Consider the following 23,864-nt stretch of genomic DNA (forward strand, 5'->3'; position numbering starts at 1 on the left):
AATAGGGAAGGCGTTAACATTAGGCAGGGAGAGATAAGGGACCTCCAGGGAGGCAGACTGCGGCCGCAGGTGGGAGCCTAAAGCAACAGATGGGGTTCTCCCCTTAATAAAAATCCTTTATGGTGCCCCCCCCCATTATCAAGAGCATAAGGGGGGGATCGAAATGAGATAGGCAATCTAACCCTAAGGCAACAGATGCGGGCCCCTTGGTTCTACCCTAACCATCTTACACCACTGGGTCAGGGAGCGATTACCTGTGAGTCTTACCACAGACGCTCACCCCTTTAAACCAGGAGATGCGATATGGCTAAAGGAGTGAAATGTCCAACCCCTAAAACCCCTCTGGAGGGCCCGTTCAGTGTCATTTTGTCCACCCCTACTGCAGTAAAGGTAGCCGAAGTGGGTACCTGGATTCACTACAGCAGAGTGAAGCCAGCATCCTGAAACCTGGAATGCATTCCTAACCCATCAATGCCATGCAAGCTGACCATACGGAAAAAGCAATCCGCAACTCCAGAGGCTCCAAGAGACTACAACCCGGCTTTAGTCGCTCAGGAAGCTGACTATCTGTGCATGGCAGAAGCTTGAGGAATTGACAGTCCGGTGAAACAAAAGACTGTCCTTGTTTTCTGTATCTGTTTCCTTACTGTGATGCAGTCACACCTCGTTTCTCACGATTATTGTGATTCGTGCTCCACTCTTTGCCATAGGACTGGCCGAGGCTGCCCTGGCCGGCTGAAAATGTGGTGAGAGGTTTCTGTTAGCACTCACCTTCCTTTTGTGTATGGGATACTTCGTTGGTACCAACAAGGGGAAACAATGGCCGTAAGAGACTAGAAAGTTAGATCCCCACAAACCTTATAGTAAAACAAAATACCCCAGTACCACTACCGGGGATTGGCTCCCCCAAAGTGCAATTATTGGGAAAAACCGTCTTGCCTGGTGGGGAAAAAGTTCATGGTCATCTTTATTAAAAACTTAACATGCCTAGGCCAACGATTTTATAACTCAACCGCCTGGAAAACCCAATGGTGGGGGACCTCAGATCACCTTGAGCCAGATCCCCACACCCTGTCTAACTTCTTTCATCTCTGAGAGGCCTGGGACAGTGTCAACGAAGCCATCAAATGGCGGGACCCAGGTGGACTATACTAGATATGTGGAAGGACAGCCTATATAGTACTTCCCTCAATCTGGTCAGGGTCGTATGTGCTGGAAACTATTTGTCCAACTTTCTTCCTGCTCCCACTTGCCAGACGGAAACATTTGGGAGTCCAAATGTATGGGGACAGAGAGACTCAAAAAAAAGTAGCATGCCTCACAAATTGGCGATTAAAAAGATGATGAATGGCCTCCCAAGCGTATAATCCAATATTATGGCCTTGCCACCTGGGCAGAGGATGGGTCCTGGTGCTACCACACTCCCACTTACATGCTAAACTGCATAATCAGACTAAAAGCAGTTACAAAAATTATAACCAATAAAACTCAGAGCTCTTAATTTACTAGCCAAGCAGCAAACCCAAATACGCAATGCTACCTATCAAAATCACTTGGCATTAGATTGATTACCTGCTTGCTTCTGAGAGAGGTTTGTAAAAAGTTTAACCTAAACAACAGCTGCCTACAGATAAATAATGAAAAAAATGTCACAGAGGAGATCACAAATCAAACAAAAGAATTGCTCATGTCCCCGTCCGGCCCTGGAACTGTTAAAACCCTAGGGAGTTGTTTTGGAAGATGGTTTTCAACTTTCAGGGTATTCAAAACTCTCATAAGAATTATCCACCCAATTCTGGGAGGTTACTCAATCGTACCTTGCTTGGCTCCACTGGTTGTGCGGTCTGTCTCCAGTCTATACTGGTTCCTGACAACATCCCTCAGGACCTCATAACATGAGACTACTTAATCAGACTGCATGTTTGTGTTACCATATATGGGAGACAAAGGAGTAAAAAATATATATATATAAAAAACTATACCACGTGGCATTCAGGACTCAGTTCTTCCTGTACGAACCCAACTGAGTGGTGCTAGCAGGAATAAAGTTGTTTTCCTGAAACAAAGGCCTCAGTGTCAGGATTCTGTGTGCCAGAATCCTGCTACAAGGTAAATACTACTACTCTGATGACGTATAATTCAGCGCCACACTAACAAGGAATTAGACCTGGGGTCGAGGGGCGCCAGGGTAGCAGCCATGAAGACACGCCCCACCCCGCCCCTACCCCTGCTGGCCCCGCCCCTACCCCGTGGACCCCGTGCCGCCGGCCCCCCACCACCCCCCCATCCCATCCGCCGGCTTGCAGCTTCCCGCTCCCGCCCACCGCGACCCCTGCCAGCCAGGTTCCGACCACTCTGGCTCCGCCCCCTTTCCCTCCTCCTCCCCCTCCTCCCCCTTCTCCCCTCCTCCTCCCCGCTCCCGTCTGCCGCGGCTTGTGCCAGCCCGGCCCCGCCCCGCCCCTCCGGCCCCGCCCCCGCCCCTCCCCCTCCTCCTTCCCGCTCCGGTCCGCCCCATCCCCGCCCCCGCTTCAGCCCGCCCCGGCCCCGCCCCAACACCGCCCGTCCGCCCGTCCTCCTCCCCTCTCCGGTCCGCCCCGCCCCCGTTTGGCCCCACCCCGGCCCCACCCCCTCCCCGCTCCGGCCCTCCCCGCCCCCGCCCCCCTCACCCCGTTCGACCCCGTTCTCCGCTCCCGCCCTCCGGGGGGTCCCTGCACTCTCCTCCTCCCCGCTGGATTCCGCCCCCAGTGCCCGGGGGCCTCCAGTCCCAATCCGGGAGGTCCAAGATGGCGACACTAGGCCGAGTCTTCCTTACTCGGGGCCTAGGTCCTCGGAGGTTAAGACGACGGAACGAAGATCCGGACCCGGCATGCGGGGAGCGAGGACGGGGGGTTCCGGGGCGCGGAGAAACGCGGGAGCAGTGGGAGCCGGGAGGCGGGGTTGGAGTCAAGAAGGGTCAAAGCCACATTTGCTATCTGAGAAAGTGTGTGAGGGTCATGCTGTGATTCGCAAAGTTTTCATGTCCCTAAGAAGTTTCAAAGTTGTGTGGAAATAGGTGGAAAGACTGGAGACATTGCACACGTTGGCCCTTTGCGGAGGGAGAGGGACTTGGTGGGAGGGGGGGTCCAGAGGGGGCATTGGCCTTATAAGAGACCTTGATTTAAGAGGAAGAGCCATTCATGTGTTGTGCAACTTAAACATTAATACAAGCATATTTACATAAAGCTTTTTATGAAAAGAGAGAAACCCCCAGCTATCTAGACTCCACTTCCCAGAGGTAAAGCTGGGAGAGAAGCACCTAAGGCTGGCTTTTACCTATATCTCCACCATGCTTTGGGAAAGACAACTTGTTTGCTGGTTTGTCAACTTATGTATATCCGTTGGACTCATAGTCCAAATAGAAAATGCGAGTGAAGGGGCGCCTGGGTGGCTCAGTCAGTTAAGTCTGACTTGGGCTCAGGTCATGATGTCAAGACTCCTGGGTTCCAGCCCGGCATTGGGCTCCACACTGACAGCAGGGAGCCTGCTTGGGATTCTTTCTCTCTCTCTCTCTCTCTCAAAATAAATAAACAGGCGCGGGGATGGGGGTGGTGGTGGTGAGGAATGCAAGTGAAGACAGAGAGGATAAGGAGAAAGGAAGATGAAAACAAAGCAATAGTGGGGGTGTGTGGGTGCCTCAGTTTGTTGTATCGGACTCTTGGTTTTGGCTCAGATCATGATCTCAGGTTTGTGAGTTTGAGCCATGGTGAGTTCGAGCTTGTCTCAGGCTGTGTACTGGCAGCTGCAAAGCCTGCTTGGGATTCTCTGTCTCCCTCTCTTAGTGTCCCTTCCTGCTCATTCTCTCTCTCAAAATAAATAAATAAACATTAAAAAAAAAAAAAAAAACCAAACAGTAGTATCCAAGACAGCCTCTTCCACAACCAAATTCAAAAATCTTAATAAATTAAACCAAAAAGTTCAATTTCCTTAGCTAGGTTGAAAAACTATTTTGTCAGTTGTGAAAAAAACCCTTTTAAATAAAATAGAATGGGCAGCCATAGTAGTTTTTTAATTTTTATTTATTTGTTTGTTTATTAAACATTAAAAAATATATGTGTATATATATATATATATATATATATATATATATATATATATATTTTTTTTTTTTTTTTTTTTTTTGAAAGAGCGAGCACAAGCGGGGGTGGGGCAGAGACAGAGAGGGAGACATAAAATCTGAAGGGGACTCCAGGCTGTGAGCTGTCAGTACAGAGCCTGATGCGGGGCCTGAACTCTGGAACGGTGAGATCATGACCTGAGTCGAAGTCGGATGCCCAACCGAGGGAGCCACCCAGGAGCCCCTTTAATTTTTTTTTTTTTTAAAGGAGAGACACTAGCTTCAAATGTGAACACAAGGAAATAATAGTATGCTAAATCTCTCAAGTAAGAGAACTTTTCTTTTAAAAAGTGATACTTGTTCAACACCAAAGTTTTGTTGATACTGTTTTCCTTTAAAGGTTTTGGATACAGATCGTTGTAAAAGAAGCTTGTGTTTTCTGGACTCTTCTCAAAGAACTTTCTCTTCCTACAACTCCGTGAGGCAGAAAAGTCCCCAGAGATTTTTTTCCCCCCACAAATCATTAAGCCCGTAGTAATAAGGTCACACAGACTGTATCCCAGCTCTTCTGACACCCTTAGACAATGAACTCATTTAAAAAGTAATCGTAATCTGATAATTTTGAATTTCTTTTGCTTAAGAAAAATAGAAGTTTTGAGGATTGGGGCTCAGGGCCAAGAGAAGCCTGTTTTGGTGTGGTTTGTTTTCTTGGCACAAGCAGGCTTGGGCTTAAATTCCTAGGAGAAGAGACTTTACATCTATGAAGTGGGTTGTTCCAGGGAACATCAGATTTTTGTTAGCAAATACTAGTTGTTACAATTAAAACCTAATTTGAGTAGTTTTGTTACCAAGAACAAAGAGAAAAGTTTCATTTGTTGAGTTCTATTTATGAAGTGTTACATTAAATTGTTCTGTTTAACTAGTAGGCCTAAGTACAAACAATTACTGAGAACTGGCTCTGTGCCTGGCCCTGGGTTGGAAAAATTTTTTTAAAAATGACCTTTGCTCTCATGCTGATTTCAGTTCTACCCTGGAAAACATTCACATATTCAGCTGTTTATCAGGAAATGCTCATTAAGTGCCTATTAAGTGTTAGGCATTCTTTAGAGGTAGTTGGTTGAAAAGCTATGTGTACCATCATTAAGTTTCATGTATATTTTTCAAGCTAAGAGATAATCACGACTGGACATTGAAATCAGTTTTGTGGAACAAGATGAGTTTAAGAAAAATAAATTGAAATAGAATAGGAAATATCAGAATTCATCTCAGATAGTAAGGTTAAGTTTACTTTGTGAAACTTTTTTTTTTTTAATTTTACCATTCTTCCTTTTGTAGATTAATTCTTAGATCTCTAAGATGCACACTGCCAAGCTTCCTTTCTTTTTGTTAAAAAAAATTTTTTTAAGTATATTTGTTAATTTTAGACAGAGAAGAGCCAGTGGGGTAGGGGTGGAGAGAGAGAGAGAGAGAAAGAGAGAATCCCAAGCAGGCTCCACACTACCAGCAAGGAGCCCAATGTGGGGCCCGAACCCACGAACCGTGAGATCATAACCTCAGCCACAATCAAGAGTCAAATGATTGAGACTGAGCCACCCAGGTGTCCCCCTTTCCTTTTGTTTTTATCGAGAGCAATAACTTTAGGATCTTTAGGATCTAACTCTTGCTACTGCCTGAAAGAACTGTGGCACTCATTTCCTCACCTTTTTTAGGTCTTTGCTCAAATTCACCTCAGTGAGATCTCCACCCCTATTCTATGCCTTATTTTTTCCCATAGTATGTATTAGCTTATAATATATTATATATATTATTTAATTTACTTGTCCTCCTCCCTCCAAAAATAATCTCTCAAGGTAGAGTATTGTACTGTTTTTGTTCACTGCTGTGTTACCATTTCCTAGAACAGTGCCTAGGGCATAGGAGATGCTCCATAAAAACTTGCTAAAAATAAGTATATGAGTTAAATCTATACCAGCTCATAACATCATGTTTATCTCTAATATATTTTTTTATATAAAAATTCCCATATCAAAAACCTTTTGAAGAGTCAGGGTTCTATTTTTTGTCCCCCCAAAAGATAGCCGGGATGTGTGGGTGGCTAACTTGGTTAAGCGTCTGACTCTTGATTTTGGCTCAGGTCATGATATCACTGTTGTAAGATGAAACCCCATGTTGGGCTCTGTGCTGGGGTTGGAGCCTGCATAAGATTTTTTTCTCTCTCTCTCCCTCTGCCCCTTCCCTGCTTGTGCACTGGAACTTTCTCTCTCAAAAGAAAGAAGGAAAGAAAAGAAAGAAAACAGAGAGAGAGAAAGAGAGAAAGAAAGAAAGAAAAGAAAAGAAAGAAAAAAGAAAGAAAGAAAGAAAAAAAGAAAGAAAGAAAGAAAGTCAGGTAGTCATGTTAGTTTTGGCTAATGTGATGGGGATCAGTGAGATTACTCAATGAGGGGTTAGCCAGAGTGAAGATCCCAGTTGAAAATATCAAATTGCCGGCTCATTTATCTCCTTGATTTCATCTCCCTTTATTGTGTGGTATTGGTGAAGCATCTGTTTGGTCCACATCTAACTGCCAACAGGTAAGAACTGTAATAAAAATGGGAAGCACACCCTGGAGCACACAGCAGCTACTTTTTCAAGGACTCATGTTCATTGCTATGAGATGTATCATTACTTAAAAATGTAATTTCTGTCTTGCTACTGGCAACAACTACATAATTCAGCCTAGCCACTGCAGCTAGGAGTCCAGCTAACTTTCTTTTATATTTGCTCAGCCTTACCTTCAAGTTGCTGTGGCAACGAGATCTGTGTTCTGCAGTTGCTTAGAAGAGCCTCTGTGCAGTGCTCTGCTTTCAGTTAAGGAGGAGAGGTACTCAAGCAATCCACACACGCACAGAGCTCGAGAGTAGCATGGCCTGTGGCAAGCCATGGGTATGGGTAGAGTTTGGGTTCTTCAATTCTTTTATGGTTTGTAGGGTTGGTTTTAGATTAGTGGGTGGGACAATTCTTCATTCTGCAGGACTGTTTGTACAGGAGCATCAAGTAGAGCTTCCTGCCCAGCCTCCTCTTGTATTTCCAGATGTTTCCGGCTAAGAGCCATGTCCACTGTGCTTAAGTGGCAGTGGTCTGGACATTGAAAATAATGCAGGCAAGGCACAGATACGTGCCTTCTAGCAACTGGACAGAATAGACTGGGAAGTAGATAGTGGAGGTTTAACTGTCTGCACAGACTATTGAGTTGTGTTGGGAATGCAGAATTATGCATTTTTCAAAGTCATCCTTTGAAAAATAAGATTGTCAGGTCTTTACCAAGCTGACATCTTAATGTGACAGTCAAGGCCCAGTCTGCAGAGCTCTTTTCCTGTGAATTTGGGTCAGGATCAATTTGTTTTTAAAAAAATATTCATGTTGACGTAAATCAGCAGTACCTCATGTTGTACTTAGAAAATCCCCCCCCCCAAAAAAAAAAAAATTAGGGTGATGTTTCATTGTCTTTATAACTCACACTTCAGTGTGGAATATACAGTACACTTTATCAAAAAATTTTTTTTCATGTTTATTTATTTTGAGAGAGGGAGAGAGCATGAGTAAGGGATGGGGCAGACAGAGAGGGAAAGAGAGAGTCCCAAGCAGGCTCCGTGCTGTCAGCGCAGAGCCCGATGCAGGAACTGTGAGATCATGACCTGAGACGAAATCGAGAGTCGGACACTTAACTATTTACACTTTAAATAGCACTGATCGTGTGCCAGTGTTCTTCTTACTGACACTTTGTTTTCCTCTATACCCTTTTTATATTGTGTCCTTGCACATATGATCTGATACTGTGTTAACTATTTCTAATCAAAAATTAATTTATGAGCATACCAGACACTCAACAGTACAAAAGGATGCAATGACCGTACAAACAGTCCCTCTCCAAGAGATTGATGCTATGAATAGTTTCTGTGGATCCTTCCAACAATTTTTGTTTATGTATCAACATATATATGGAGATATTTTCATTAAAAGAAACCACACAAATGAGAGCATTTTATATATATTTCCCTACCTTGGATTTTTCCCTTAACACATGATGCCTCACGTTGTTGGTACTCAATAAATTTGTTGAGTGATTGAATAACAACATATTGTTATTAGAATAGAATATATTCTAATAAAAGATACACAGTATTGTGTTATATGGATGTGCCCTAATTAATTGAGCATCCCTTTGGAAATGCAGATAGATTGTTTTTGGTCTTTTTTGATTGCAAACAATGCTTTAGTAAATATGTTTGTTTGGCTCATCTGAGTGCCCTGTATTTCTGAGTCCCTAAGAGTGAATTTTGAGATATGCTTGTCAATTTTTGCAAAAAGCCACCTGATGTTTTTATAGGAATCGCATTGAATCTATAGATCAATTTGGGGAGTACTGCCATCTTAACAAAATTAAGTTTTTCAATCCATGAACACAGGATGTCTTTTTTATTTATTTAGGTCCTCTTTAATTTCTTAATGGTGTATAAAGTTTTTAATTTATAAATCTTGTACTTTTATTAAATTTATTAGTAAGTGTTTTATTCTTTTTGATGTGATTGTAAATAGAATTGTTAAGTTCATTTTGATCTTAGTGCCTTTCTTTGAACATGGCTTCTTCCTCCCACCCAAAAGAGTGAGTTTATCTGTTGGATTAATTCCTAAATGTTGAGTTGCTGGGTCAAAGGATATGTGTAGTTTAGTCAACATTTTGATATGTGTTGCCAAATTGGCCTCCAAAGAAGTTGGCCCAATTCATTTCAACAGATTGTAAGAGTGACTTTAATCAGATATTTTTTAGTATTCCCAATCTTTTGTGAGAAAAATGATACCTTCTTTGTCTAATTACATCACTTGGTTGAAAGTATGGTTGTATATATTTTTTGCATGTGGGCTATCCTTTAAGGTCTTTGCCCAGTTTTTCTATTTGCAAATGATCTGTTCATACTCATGCATCAATAGATTTGGATTAATATTTAACATGGCATAATTTAGAGTCTTTGGAAGTGACTATTTCAACTTCATGAAACACGCGGCAGAGACCTGGGTTGTATCCATAGCTGCATAAGATTCTACTTGTCTTCTCTCATGTACTTTGGATGGCAGCGGACCCTGGCTGATCAGCATTACAGAAAATAAAACAAGCATTTACTGAATGCCCAACTGGTGTTAGAAATCCTGTTATAAAGGGGAGGCTGGCTGGCTCAGTTGGTTAAGTGTCTGACTCTTGGTTTCAGCTCTGGACATGATCTCATGGTTCCTGAGATGGAGCCCTGCATCAAGTAAGGCTCTGCCCTGCTTGGGATTGTCTTTGCCCCTCTCCCCTCACTCTCTCCCTCTCTCTCCCTCTCTCTCTCCCTCTCTCTCTCTCTCTCTCACTGCCCCTCTCCTACTGATGCCCTCCCTTTCTCTCTCTCTCTCTCTCTCAAATAAACTTAAAAAAAATTATTCCTTAAAAAAACAAGACACCCTATTATAGTTATGAATGGAGACTGTTCTGTCTTCCTGGGTGCTCACAGTCTGGTGCGGAAGGCTAAGAAAGACTAAGATCCTGATGGAGGGAGGGATTCATTTGGCCCATTTTTAACAGACACACATGTTTAAAAGTGTCAACAGTTCTTGACACTTTGGCTTGGTTTTGAAGGCTGATTGAGAAAGAAAGTAGCTAGTTTAGGCAAGTGAGAAATCAGCAAAGACCGAGCAAAGACCGGAAGGTGAAAGTTCTTGGTAAGTTTCAGGAATGCTGAGGGCTTGGTGAGCATAGAATAAACCTCTAAGTGGTGAAACTGATAAGTAGGGCTAGGAAGGTAGGTTGAGGCTGTATTGTCCAGCTTGAATGCCAGTAAAGAGTTTAATTTTTCTATTTTCAAGTCTAGAGGACATCTGTACTTTTGAGGTATGCGATTTTAATGTGGGAGCCCTGTCAATTAGTAATGGTGACAATGATAGTGAGATAACTAACCTAAGAGCTATTTAAATATGACCTTTAGCCCACAACTTCTGTGTGAGTGTCTGTTATTACAGGATTTTTACAGATTTGGAACTGGATTTTCTTAATAGTATACCTCGATCATTAAACAATTACTTTTACAGAAAATTGTTTTATATGAAACTTCAGAAACTTTTCTGTGGTACAAACAAGAACAAGAAAAAAGAAAAACCATTTTCCCCTTTTCTATTTTGTATTAGTTTCTTGGGTTTTATCTAGATTAGGAGTCATGCACTCAAATGCCTCAAGTTCTGAGAGGCTCTATAAATGACAGTGATTGCCCACTGAAAAGAGTTTACTTTGCCTGTGTGAGTGAGGATTGGGCAGAGCTTAGGTCTTGTCTCAAGTGGGCATTAACTCGGCCTTATTGGAAGCTGAACCTCAGTGTCAGTAGAACTTCTGATTTTTATCTGAATTCACTCAGTATCTAAATATTGGCTCAAAAGTTTTAAGACATTGGGGGTGCCTGGGTGGCTCAGTTGGTTAAGTGTCCAACTTCAGCTCAGGTCATGATCTCAATGGTTCATGAGTTTGAACCCCATGTAGGGCTGTATGCTGACAGCTCAGAACCTGGAGCCCGCTTTGCTTTGGATTCTGTCTCCCTCTCTCTGCCCCTCCCCCACTCACACTCTATCTCTCTCTCTCTCTCTTAAAAAATAAATGAACTTAAAAATTATTTTAAAACATTGGGCAGGCCTAATAAAACATCTGGCCTAGGATCACCAATCTGCCTTTATTGTAGGTGTTTATTCTATACATTTGAGACTAGCCAAAATACTTAGGTAATTTAAGAATAAATCTCATTGCTATACAGTCCTCATCCTCCAGGGAGAAGACAGTCAAGACTCTTAAAGAATTGCCATTCTGAGGATTAAAAGTACAATCACTTTTCATGAGTTTAGATGGTATTGTTTAGGACCACATGAAGGAGATAGATATTGTTTATATGATGTGGAGGAGTCTTGCATATGGAGGCAGATGATAACTGATTTTCTTTTTCTGGGAGATTGTAGAACTTCTAATTCTAAAAGTGAATTTGTTTGCCAAAATGGAAGATGAGAGAGGGTTGTAAGAATTTTAGGTTTTAAAGATATCCAGAGAACTCAATCTTGATATGCAAGGTATTATTTCTATTTTCAAAAGACAACTGATTTCTAGAAAAAGCACAGAGCAAGATTTGAAAACTTAAAAGTCTATTTTGAATCTACTTTTTATGACTCAAAAAGAAATGGCAAGGGCACCTGGGTGGCTCAGTCGGATAAGCATCCGACTTCGGCTCAGGTCATGATGGCACGGTTTATGAGTTTGAGCCTGGCATCGAGCTCTTTGTGGATAGCTCGGAGCCTGGAGCCTGCTTCAGATTCTGTTTCCCTTTCTCTCTGCCCCTCCCCCCCCCCCCACTCTGTCTCTCAAAAATAAATAAATAGTAAAACAATTTAAAAAAAAAACAAAAAGAAATAGCCAAAATGCTATTTCAGGTTACTCAGAATTCTTTGTAGAAATAGGAGACCGAATACAACAAGATTCTATGAGGTCTGTTCACCTCATGTCTTAATGTTGAAATGAACAAGTTGTTTGTAGACAAATAGATGGCTTGAATTTAATATTCAACAGCATATATGCTATGAATTATTAGAAGGTAATGTGAATTAAAATAGCATATCAATTTCTTCACTTTTGGTTTGGTGGGAAAGATCAGTGTTGATTAGATCAAATAAAATACAACAGGTAAGCCTGTGCTAAGTAGTAACCTAATATGTTATAGACACTTATTAGGAACTGTTAATCAAACTGATTATTTTTACCTGTATATTCTTCTACCATTTGGGAGGTTGAGACAATGTTTTAGGATAAGTAAAAAAAGTTTATGTGCAAATATTTTGCATAATTTATCTTTTGTAAAGCACCACATCGCATTCCCTGTACAAAGCAACACTAAATAAATAAAAATTCATTTTAGAGCCTTTGGAAAATTGGAACACAGTTTTTTCATCATTAGTGAGTAATGACAGACTCCCTAAGCTACTTGTGCAAATTTCCTGTTCTATCATCTTAATGTAATATTCTCGGAGGCGGTGGCAGCCTTAGGTAAAACTGCTATTTATGTAGAGAAAGATTATTGTAGGTTGCTTGGATTATTCTGCTTTGGCAGAGGATACAAAAAGAAAATGCTTTGTCAACCTGAAGCCAAAGGATGTACAATGACCAGCCTGGAGCATAATCAGATTTACAAATTTATCTTCACCAATTATTTTATACATGCTTTCAGATTTTGTCTTTCAGTAACATGTTTTTCCTGATTGTAAAAGCAAGTCATACATATTGAAAAGATAAAAATGCTAAAACCCAACAAAAGGCAAAAATAATCATCCATAATCTCATCACCTAGAGATAGTAATTGTGTAAGGAAGATATGGGTGGACTCTGAAGTCAGACACATCTTGGATTTGAATCAAGTCTTTTCTACTTATTATTTGTCTTTAAAAGTTAGTTACTGGGGCACCTGGGTGGCTCAGTCGGTTGAGCATCCGACTTCGGCTCAGGTCATGATCTCGTGGTCCGTGAGTTTGAGCCCTGCGTCGGGGTCTGTGCTGACAGCTCGGAGCCTGGAGCCTGCTTCGGATTCTTTGTCTCCCTCTCTTTCTGTCCCTCCCCTGCTCATGCTCTGTCTCTCTCTGTCTCAAAAATAAATAAAACATTAAAAAAAATTTAAAAAAAAGTTTTTTACTTGATCTTCCTGTGTTTCACCTTTTTCATCTATAAACTGAGGATAGCGATAGAATTTACCTTATAGGATTGTTGAGAGATAATGCATTTAAAGTCTTTAGTAGACCTTGGCACATGATTAATCGTGAATCTACTACTTACTGTTATTTCATTAGTCTTTTTCCCAAGCATATATTTTTGTTTACAGTTAACATATCGTATACTTCTTTTTTCACGTAACATCTTATCATAAGCATTTTCTTGTGTAATTTCCAGTTGATAAACAGCCTTATCCTAAATCTTTGACCACATTTCCAATTATTTCCTTAGGAAAAATTTCTAGATACCCGAGACCAACTGATAGCAGCTCACTTAGCTTATAGGAATATTCTAGCAGGAAATGATACATTTTGGAGTTGTAGTCTTGCAACCATGACCTGATGGGGAACATCACATGCCTTTTTGGTGTGATCATTAAGCTCTGTAGAGTTCAGTGAGTAGAGAGAGGAAATATACAAGGTAATGATGAGGGAGGGCTTTGGAGCCTATCAGACCACATTTGAATCTTGGTTCTGGGACTTGGGCAATATATTTAAAATATATTTAACATAACTGTCCCCCCCCCCCCCCCCCCCCCACACACACACACACACACACCTCCACAGCACAGTGAGGTTAAAATAATACCTGTTTCATGGGCTGGTGAAGATATCGAGTCTTGACACATGATAAGCACTTAATGAAATTAACTCCTTATTGTTATTATGTTCAACACTTAAAGTTTGTTTTTATAATTAAATGTGAGAAAATGGCAGTGATTTTCACAAGTAATGTGAGAATGTAAGTTGTAAGGCATAAGATAGGGCAATGCAAATGTTTTCAGTGTAAAATGTTTTAATTTTTTCCCTATTTTAAATATAACAAATAATTATCTGTTCTAAATTTATTATCCAGAAGACAACATGGGATGAGATATTTGATTTAATAAACTTATAAGGACTTGTAATAATTTTCTTCAGTGATTCAAAGATGGAATGTGATTTTTATCCAAGTTATTCTTATTGAAAGATGAATATGCTTTATGTCAGTTCTTTTTATATAAATTTAAGCAAAACCCCTGTAAATAATAATGCTAGCATTTATAGAACATTTAGTATATGCTAAACAATGTTCTAGGTATTTTACTTATGTTAATTCATGTAATGCTTACAATGTCTCAAGAGTAAGGTTCTTTTATTGTCTTCATTTATGGAAGAAACTGAGGCACAAAGAGGTTAAATCACTTGCTGAAGTTTATACAACTAAAGAGAAAATATGTCCTATGTGGTCTTTGTCCAAAGCCCATGCTTTTACCCATTCCACTGTGTTACTTAACATTCCAGTGGGGAAAAAAGTAATAATTGGTTAAATACAATATCAGTACGTTTACAGTGAGTTTGTTAATCCAAGAATTTGATTAATAGTGAGTTCAAGAGTAAGTTTTTTGAAATTCATCTATTTTGTGGAAATGCACGTGTGAAAATTTCAATTAATCTTTTTTCCCTTTCAGTTTTTCAGTTATGGAACAAAAATATTGTATCAAAACCTTGAAGCGTTTCAGTCTAAATTCTTCCCGCCCCTTCAAAAACCGATGCTACCACCTAATAGTTTTCAAGGAAAAGTGGCGTTTATTACCGGGGGAGGTACTGGCCTTGGTAAAGGAATGACAGCTCTTCTGTCCAGTCTAGGTGCTCAGTGTGTGATAGCCAGCCGGTAAGTCACGCTCACCAGTTGCCTGGCAAGAGTCTAGTATAAAACATTTCTGTGCCACAGTATTGAAAACACTATATGCCAGAGTTTTTTGATTTTCATCATAATTTTCTGTGAATATCCTTTAGATTATTTAAGTAAATCTCCTTGGAAAAATCAGTTATACTTGTAATGATAGAAATGCAGATGGGATCCTGATTTGCATTGGTTCAGTTTAGGATTTTTCGACTTTACAATGGTGTGAAAGTAATACACAGTCAGTAGAAACTGTGCTTGAAGTTTTGAATTTGGAACCTTTCCCAGGCTAATAATATGTGACGAGATACTCTGATGATGCTGGCAATGAATTGTAGTTCTCAGTCAGCCACTCAGTCATGAGGGTAAATAACCGATACACTTCCGACCATCTTGTGCCCAGATAAACCTTCTGTTTTTCACTTTCAGTACAGTATTCAGTAAGTTTCTGTGAGATATTCAACACTTTATGATAAAACAGGCTTTGCATCAGGTGATTTTGCCTAACTATAGGCTAATGCGTTTAAGGTAGGTTAGGTTAAGCTATGGTGTGCAGTAGGTTAGGTGTATTAAATGCATTTTCAACTTAGGGTGTTTTGAATTTATGGTGGGTTTATTGGGTGTAACCACATCATTAACTTGAGGAAGATCAGTAATGATTGATAATGGATAAGTTAAAAACTACTGTATTGAGGCTGCTTTTTTTTTTTTCAGTGAGAGTGATGATAGTTACTGCTTCAAGGGCTAGTTAGCCTTGTACCTGGGTAATGGATATAATTCTTCCATTTTCTATAAGATGGGTAGATATTTCAAAACATCTCTTGTGATAAATGTGGGAAGGATAAGGCCATGTAGATGGAATTTCTTATTTAGGCCCTGTAACTATGTGACTATTTTTAGGATTCTATGCCTATGTAAGTGTAGAACTTTAAAGACTGGTCAAAAAATCGACACCTTCTTCCTATTTTGAATAGTGCAAAATTTTTAGATAGGCTGAATAATAATCTGAATGACAAGTCACGATGTAATTTACAAAGGGCCAAAGGAATTTCTTTCAGATGTTTCCTTTAATGCAAATTGGCCAGAACATTTTTTTATATTGTAACATTTTTGCAAGTATTAAAATCTTATTTTCTTTGTAACACTACATAATTTATGCTTATGGTTTATTTTTCATGTTTCTTTCGAGAGTATGAAACTAAATGCATATAATGCTTTTATATCCATAAATTTGGTCTAAAATCTACTAACATAAATTTTATACATAACAGATTTCATAGAGTATAATATAAGCTTACATTATATCATAAATGTATTTTCTTTCTAAAGCAGGCTTGGGCAAGGGAACAGAAATTATTGTAATTAAGAAAATTTATTTACTTATTTTTTTTCATGTTTTAAGTTTTTATTTAAATTTTAGTTAACATAGTATAATATTGGTTTCAAGAGTAGAATTTAATGAATCACTAAATATAACTTACATATAACACCATCATATCATAATCACTTACATATAACACCAATGCTCATCACGAGGGCCCTTCTTAATATCCATCACCCAGCTAGCCCATCCCCCTGCCCACCTCCCCTCCAACAACCCTCTATTGGTTCTCTATTATTGTTAAGAGTCTTTTATTTGCCTCCCTCTTTTTTTTCCCCCCATTCTCTGTGTTTATCTGTTTGGGTTTTTAAATTTCACACATGAGTGATATCACGTGGTATTTGTCTTTCTCTGATTCACTTATTTCACTTAGCATAATTTTCTCCAGCTCTATCCACATTGTTGCAGATGGCAAGATTTCATTCTTTTTGATACCTGGGTAATATTCCATTGTCCATTTTGTGTGTGTGTACACACACACACACACACACACACACACACACACACACATATACACACACAGACCGCATCTTCCGTATCCATTCATTAGTCGGTGGACATTTGACATTTGGGCTCTTTCCATAATTTGGCTACTGTTGATAATGCTGCTATAAATGTTAGGGTGCATGTACCCCTTTGAATCAGCATTTTTGTATTAAGGAAATAATTTTAAACTATGAGTAGATATAAAGCAACTAGTTTAAAAGTAAATAATTCAATAACTGAGTATCAAGTATACAAAAATTATACTAAATTAACTTGTGGAAAGTAAATTTATTCAAACTGATTTGTTTATAGATACAGCTTTTGTATTTTGTCAAAAATGCATGTGTTTAAGCTATAGATTCTCTTTGTTTTTATGGAATTCAGTTTATGGAATTAAAAAGAAAAATATAATATGAAGTCATTTCAGAATTCATGCAAAGTACCATATTTTTATTTCTAGAAAGATCGATGTTTTGAAAGATACGGCAGAACAAATTTCTTCTCAGACTGGAAATAAGGTACATTAAAAAGAGTTATTTAATTCAGATTTACAAATAAAACATGCTTAAGTAACTTTTTCATGCGTTTGGTTTAAAAAGTCTGGAAATTGTTGGATTTCTTTTTCTCTGTGTTATTTTTCAGGTTCATGCAGTTCGGTGTGATGTGAGGGATCCTGAAATGGTGCAAAACACTGTGTCAGAACTGATCAAAGTTGCGGGACATCCTGACGTAAGTTCAGTGCTGATGAGGCCAGAACAGGATGTTGATAACACCCACAAGAGTACTAAGGATGCACTCAGGAAATAAAATATGTGACGTGAGCAAGTGCTGTGTTGAGGAGCTATTTTCTTTCTTTCTTTTTTTTTTTTTTTTTAACATTTATTTATTTTTGAGACAGAGAGAGACACAGCATGAACGGGGGAGGGGCAGAGAGAGAGGGAGACACAGAATCAGAAGCAGGCTCCAGGCTCTGAGCCATCAGCCCAGAGCCCGATGCGGGGCTCGAACTCGCGGACCGCAAGATCGTGACCTGAGCTGAAGTCGGACGCTTAACCGACTGAGCCACCCAGGCGCCCCAGAGAAGCTATTTTCTTTCTTAAGGGAAGAGCCAGCTCTGCTCAGAGCAGGGAACAGTTTAGGTGAACTGCTATACCATTTCCTTTCAGAAATACTTAAAAAATGCATTTACAGTCATATAGAACAAACTTGATTTCACTTTATTTAATAAGATTATGAAATAAGAGCAATTATCCAACAATACAATATCTAGTTTAAATGATTCATGCTCTTTGCTTTTCCTAATAACTTTTGATTATCTCCATCAGTAGAGGAGAATAATACAAGTAAAGAAATCAATAAAATACTCCAGCTTTTTCCTTTTAAGACCCGAGTTGTGTATGAGTATTTGGTTGTTGTTTGGTTCACATATGGGAAAGAAGCAATTTCCTCCAGTAGTCTCAGAAAGTGCTCTTCTGAGTTAAAGATATTTTCAGACAGGCCAGTAATATTGAGTCTGCTAATAGAGCTAGGTAGAATCTTTACTGATAGTGAAGAAACATGTTATCAAGCAAGAATTTCATTGGGTAAAGTAAGCCAAAATGTCACCAGAAATTAAAAGGCATTTTGAGATTCCTTGACATACAGTGTAGATAAGTGGTAGACATGCTTAATCTGTATTTGTTTTCTTAATGATAGATTCTACCCTAATTTTGAGACAGGGAATAGGATTCTGAAATGTGGTAAATAACACAGGGGATTTTTACAGGCTCAAAAAAAGTAAAACTGAACCAAATCTTGTGGTTTTATTTCATAGCAGACTATCAATTTTACCTTAATGGTATTTGGATTAATATGTTTTAGAAGTAAAAACTCTGGAGGGAAAATGTTCTTCCTTATCTAAAAATTTCTATAACTTGCCTTATTGCTTTATTAGGTTGTGATAAACAATGCAGCAGGGAATTTTATTTCTCCCACTGAAAGACTCTCTCCTAATGCTTGGAAGACCATAACTGACATAGTTCTAAATGGTACTGCCTATGTGACTCTAGAAATTGGAAAGCAACTAATTAAAGCACAGAAAGGTATGTTTATTAATTCTTCATATATTGATTGAGTCCCTACTGCACACAGGTTCTGTGGTAAGTCCTGGGATATTTACAGAAGTCAGTAAGACATTGTTGGTATCTGTGCAACTCATAGGCTAATGGAGCAGAAAGATACCTAAATAATTACTGTATGTTATGATATGAGCTGTAATAAATATACATTTCATGTATGTTGGAAACCCAGAGATAGGAATGACTAACTCTCCCTAGGATGATTATCAGGTTGAGGAAGAAGACACAATTTCAGCTGAATTTTCCAAGATCCTGATGTGGAGAAGTTGGGATGAAAGGAGGGTGGCAAGTAAATGAAAATGTCCCAGGAAAGAGACCTGATAAACAGACGTTTAGGGATTGATGAGAAATTTGATGTGGTTAGAGATGAGGAGGCAGAATAGTGGGAAATGAGTGGGGATGTGGATTGGGTGTAATTGGGAAAGTTCTCAATATCGAAATAGAAAATTTGATGTTGGCGTACCTGAGGGCTCAGTTAAGTGTCTGACTCTTGGTTTTGGCTCGGGTCATGATCTCATGGTTTTGTGAGTTCGAGGCCCACATTGGGCTCTGCTCTGGCAGCGAGGAGCCTGCTTGGGATCCTCTTGTCTCCCTCTCTCTCTGCCCTTCCCCCACTTGCACTGTCTCTGTCTCTCTCAAAATAAATAAATAAACTTAAAAAAAAAGAATAAAAAAAGAAAATTTGATGTTACTTGTGAAGGAAACGGGATATTATTTTCTTAGGGATATCTCTTGAAGGTGTCTCCTTCAAGTCATGTCTTGGACTTGATTGGAAAGGATACTGACAACAATGTTGGGGGTGGAAAAAATTAGGGAGACCATTCCGAAGGTTTGTCTTTTCTTTTGGTATGTGGCCACATGACATGAGGGATAAATTAGGAGACATTTAGCAGATAAAATCAATAGGCCTTACTGATTACATGAGAGAATTTGTGCTGGGTGAGTAGTTTGGATGATGATGACATCAGTGTGGTTGAGAACACTGGGGAAAATAGATCTGCAGGGAAGTTACTAGAACATTTCTGTTTAGTACTATGAACCAACTCTATTCATGAAATATAAGTAGTAAATATATGTGTAATTTATGTATGTGTGTAACGTGTATACATACTTATATGCCTAGAATCAGAGTATATTTGTTCATTTAATGGACACTTACTGATGACTTTTGTGTAACAGGTCCTGTACTATATGCACAAATGACAGAGGTGGATGAGACTCTGTCCCTGAACAAGGTGGGGAGGGTGAGGTGGGACTTGAAAGGTGTATTTCTTAGGGTAGAGAGCATTCTGAACAAGGAAAAGGGGGAAGAGTCCTTGAGGCTTGTGGGGAGAAGGGAAGGCATGGAGTTGGCCAGGTTCCTTCTGGTTCGGAAGCCTTTGCCTCATTAGATTCCATTTCTTCTGTACAGTGTGGATAATTCTCAAGCCAGCTTGAGAAAAAATGTAGGAACAGACAGAAGGATGCTGGAGAGGTGCTGGCTGTTTTTGTATGTGTACAACTGCCATCTTTTGTCCCTGAGCTCATTGAAACAGAAACTTCAGGTCACTTACTCCAGTTCCATTTGGAGCTTCCAAGTTTTTTTTGTTTGTTTGTTTTTTTTTTTTTTGGTCTTTTTCTTTCTCTGTCCTAGGATCCTTGACCTGTGTGCCTTTTGTCTCTCCTGTCTCTGATTTTTTTCTCCTTATCTCTTACTCATTTCTCTATTTCTTTCTCTGTCTCTGTCAGCTCTTCATTCTTGGTTCCCTATTTCGTTCTTCATCTCGGTCTCTCTCACCTTTGTGTTTCTCTGCTCCATTGTCTCTTTTATTCCTTCCGCTGCCCATCTCTGTGACTCTTGATTTTTGTCTGACTCCCCCTTCTTTTCTCATTATTGTCATTCATTTTAACAGACTATGATCTATTTTTACTCATCACATTGGATTAAAATTCTATGGGCTTCATTAAAAATATATGAGCTAAGACTTTTAAAAGATGGAAGCCAGTTTTTATTCTTCCAAGATTCCTGTCAGTTATTGATGCCATAACCTGACAGAGTTTGAAGGACTTGTACCACTGGGCTGTGGAGTACAGTGCACAGGGCCTATTCTGGTATTGGAGCGACAGTGAGGAACTTAGGTGCTGATGATCTCTGAAGTGTGTCGAAGTGGAAGTCAGTTCAGAAGGCAGGCAGTCTTTGGTAATTTGTGGTCAGAAGTACGTTAGGTGGTCTGGAATCTAGGAAATTAGTTAAGGTTCTATATCCAGGGAACTCAGACTAGAGAAGGGAAGGCAACTGGAAGGCAGACATTGGCTGGCAGGAAGTGGTGATGACGTATGCCCTCGGAGAGAGGATAGCAGATGACTGAGGATCATGAGAGAGGTGACCTTAGCAGAGGCAGAGAAGCTAGAACTAGGACATTATTAAAGTATGCTTCTAAGTAGCATTGAAGCAAAGTTAATAATTATGAACAAATAAAAGATTTAGGAAACTTCTGGGGTGTCCAGGTGGCTCAGTTGGTTGAGCGTCTGACTTCAGCTCAGGTCCTATCTCACGGTTCATGAGTTCGAGCCCCGTGTTGGGCTCTGTGCTGACAGCTCAGAGCCTGGAGCCTGCTTCAGATTCTGTCTCCCTCTCTCTCCTTCCCTCCCCCACTTGTGCTCTGTCTCTGTCTCTCTCTCTCTCTCTCAAAAATAAATAATAAACATTAAAAAAAAAGATTTAGGAAACTCCTAAAGACATTAGCCCAATGTACTCTTATAACCACAAAGGTTGGTAAATACATAGCTGATCCTTATTGGGAAGAATATTGAAAATATTATGCTGAGATCCATTAATCTCTAAGGTATCACGTATCAATGTAAAAATTAGTGAACAGTGTGGAAAAGGATACCTAATTTTATTAAAGAATTGAGAGAACTTGCAATGAAGAGAGACTAAAAAAGACACTAATAGAGGGTTTTATTTAAATGTAGTTGAGGAGACTACCTGTTGGGATGAGCACTGGGTGTTGTATGGAAACCAATTTGACAATAAATTTAATACTAAAAAAACTAAATAAATGTAGTCACAAAGGACATGGATTGGATAAATACTGAATTTTTACATGAAACCCTAGATCACTAGAAACAAGAGATACCTCCTGAAACTCAAAAGAGGTGATTTAAGGACGTGTAAAAAGTATTTTATTGAGGTAACACTAATAATACTTTATACCACTGTGGTACTATTTAATTTACAATGTACTTTTATATATCAGTGTGGAAATAGAATGAAATCAAGACTATTATAAGCTTATTAAAAAAGAATAAATAAATGCAAAACATAACTCAAATGTATTAACTTTAGCTTGTTAAAATTGAGGTAAAATTTGTATATAGTGAGACCCACAGACTTTTTGTGTTCAAATTGAACTTTTAATAAGCTTATGCACTTAGGTAACCATCGCGCCAGGCAAGACATCTAACATTTTTACTGCTCCCAAGGGTTCCCTCTTCCATCTTCCACTTACTCCTCACTATCTTAGTTTTTAATACATTTTTATTTGGTTGTTTGTCTTTTCGTTATTGATTTATAGAAATTCTTTGTTTAATCTGGACTGAGGACTTTGTCAGATATAGTATGTCTTTAGAATATTTTCTCCCAATCTGTCGCTTGTCTTTTCATTTCCTTATCAGTGTCTTTTGATGAGTAGAGGAAACTAAATTTTGATAAGTCCATTGAACTGTTTTGCGAATTGGCTCTAGGAGGTTGCTTTCCCAACAGCAATTTATATGCATTTGTGCCACATTCTGGCCCACACTGGATTGGTTATATTACATTTTAGCCATCCTCTGTAGTTGTCCCTCATTTGTGGTGTTAACTTACATTTCATGACTAATGAAGTTGTGCATCTTTTCCTGCGCTCTTTGCATATATTCTTTGATGAAGTGTCTGTTCTAATCTTTTGTCCGTTTATTTATTAGGTGTTTGTCTTAGTATTGATTGAAAAGTTATTTTACATATTTTGAGTATAAATCTTTTATTAGATACATGCTTCACAAATATTTTTTTCTCAGTCTGTGATCTGTCTTGTTCTTAACAATGTCTTCTGAAGATAAAAGGTTTTTAATTTTGATGTTCAGTTTAATGAAACTTTTCTTTTATGACTCATGCTTTTTGAGTTGTATCTAAGAGATCTTTGCTTCACCCAGGGTCACAATTAATTTCTCCATTGTTTTCTTCTGGAACTTTTATAATTTTCACTGTTACAATTAGGTCATGATCCATTTTGAGTTAATGTTTGCATGTGGTATGAGATAACAATCAGGATTAATTTTTTGCATATATCTGTCCATCCTTTCCTCATTGAAATACTTTGGTACTTTGGTGGGAAATCAGTTGATATAAATGTAGGTCAATTTCCGACCTCTCTATTCTGTTCAGTTGATACATCTATCATTATTTGATTACTTAGCTTTATAATGTATACATATATATATATATATAGATTAGCTTTCTATTAATTTGACATCAGGTATTGTGAGTCCTCCAACTTTATTCTTTTTTCAAAATTGCTTTCACTATTCTATGTCTTTAGCATTTTCATATAAATTTTAGAATTCAATAATTTTTACAAAAGAGTCTCCTGAAATTTTGACCAGGAGTCAAAATTTACAGATTTATACATTATAGATTATAGATTTATAGATTATATTGAGGAGAAGTGATATTTTGACAATATTGTCTTTCAGTCAGTCTGCATGCAGTATCTTTCTATTTGTTTAGGTCTTTAATCTCTGTCAGCAATGTTTTGCTCTTTTCAGTGTGTAGGTCTTATTTCTGCCAAAGAATTTTATATTTTTGGTGTTATGTTAAAGGATATTGTTTTCTAAATTTTATTTTATAATTGTTTGCTTCTAGTATTTAAAAATATGGTGGACTTGTTTTTGTACATCGACCTTTTTTGTGTGAGCTTGCTAAAATTAATTAATAGTTCTTACAGCTTTTTTGGTAGATTCCTTAGGATTTTCTATATTCTTGATAATTTAAAAAAATTTTTTTAATGTTTATTTATTTTTGGGGGGGGAGGGGCAGAGAGAGAGAAGGAGACACAGAATCTGAATCAGGCTCCAGTCTCTGAGCTGTCAGCACAGAGCCCAACGTGGGGCTCGCACCCACAAGCTGTGAGATCATGACCTGAGCTAAAGTCAGACGCTTAACTGACTGAGCCACCCAGGCGCCCCTGTTGATAATTGTTTGTGAAAAAAGTCTATCTTTATACCTTCCTTTCTAATCTGTATTTAGTTTCCTTGCCTTATTTTACCAGCTGGGACCTCCAGTACGATGTTGAATAGCAATGG

The 23,864-nt window shown here is 38.9% G+C and overlaps 1 protein-coding gene across 1 annotated transcript in view; it reads left to right on the forward strand.

Annotated features, from left to right (window-relative positions):
• The first annotated feature begins 2,653 nt into the window (after window positions 1-2,653).
• The window catches only part of DECR1 (2,4-dienoyl-CoA reductase 1), a 39,793-nt gene continuing 18,582 nt past the window's right edge, over window positions 2,654-23,864 (forward strand). The window contains exons 1-5 of the mRNA XM_042924057.1: window positions 2,654-2,834; window positions 14,344-14,546; window positions 16,886-16,943; window positions 17,068-17,154; window positions 18,359-18,506. Of these exons, the coding sequence (XP_042779991.1) occupies window positions 2,784-2,834; window positions 14,344-14,546; window positions 16,886-16,943; window positions 17,068-17,154; window positions 18,359-18,506 (547 nt within the window). The 5' untranslated portion in view covers window positions 2,654-2,783. The remainder of the gene's footprint in view (window positions 2,835-14,343; window positions 14,547-16,885; window positions 16,944-17,067; window positions 17,155-18,358; window positions 18,507-23,864) is intronic.

This window comes from Panthera leo, chromosome F2 (genome assembly GCF_018350215.1).
Source record: "Panthera leo isolate Ple1 chromosome F2, P.leo_Ple1_pat1.1, whole genome shotgun sequence".
NCBI classification, from domain to species: Eukaryota; Metazoa; Chordata; class Mammalia; order Carnivora; family Felidae; genus Panthera; species Panthera leo.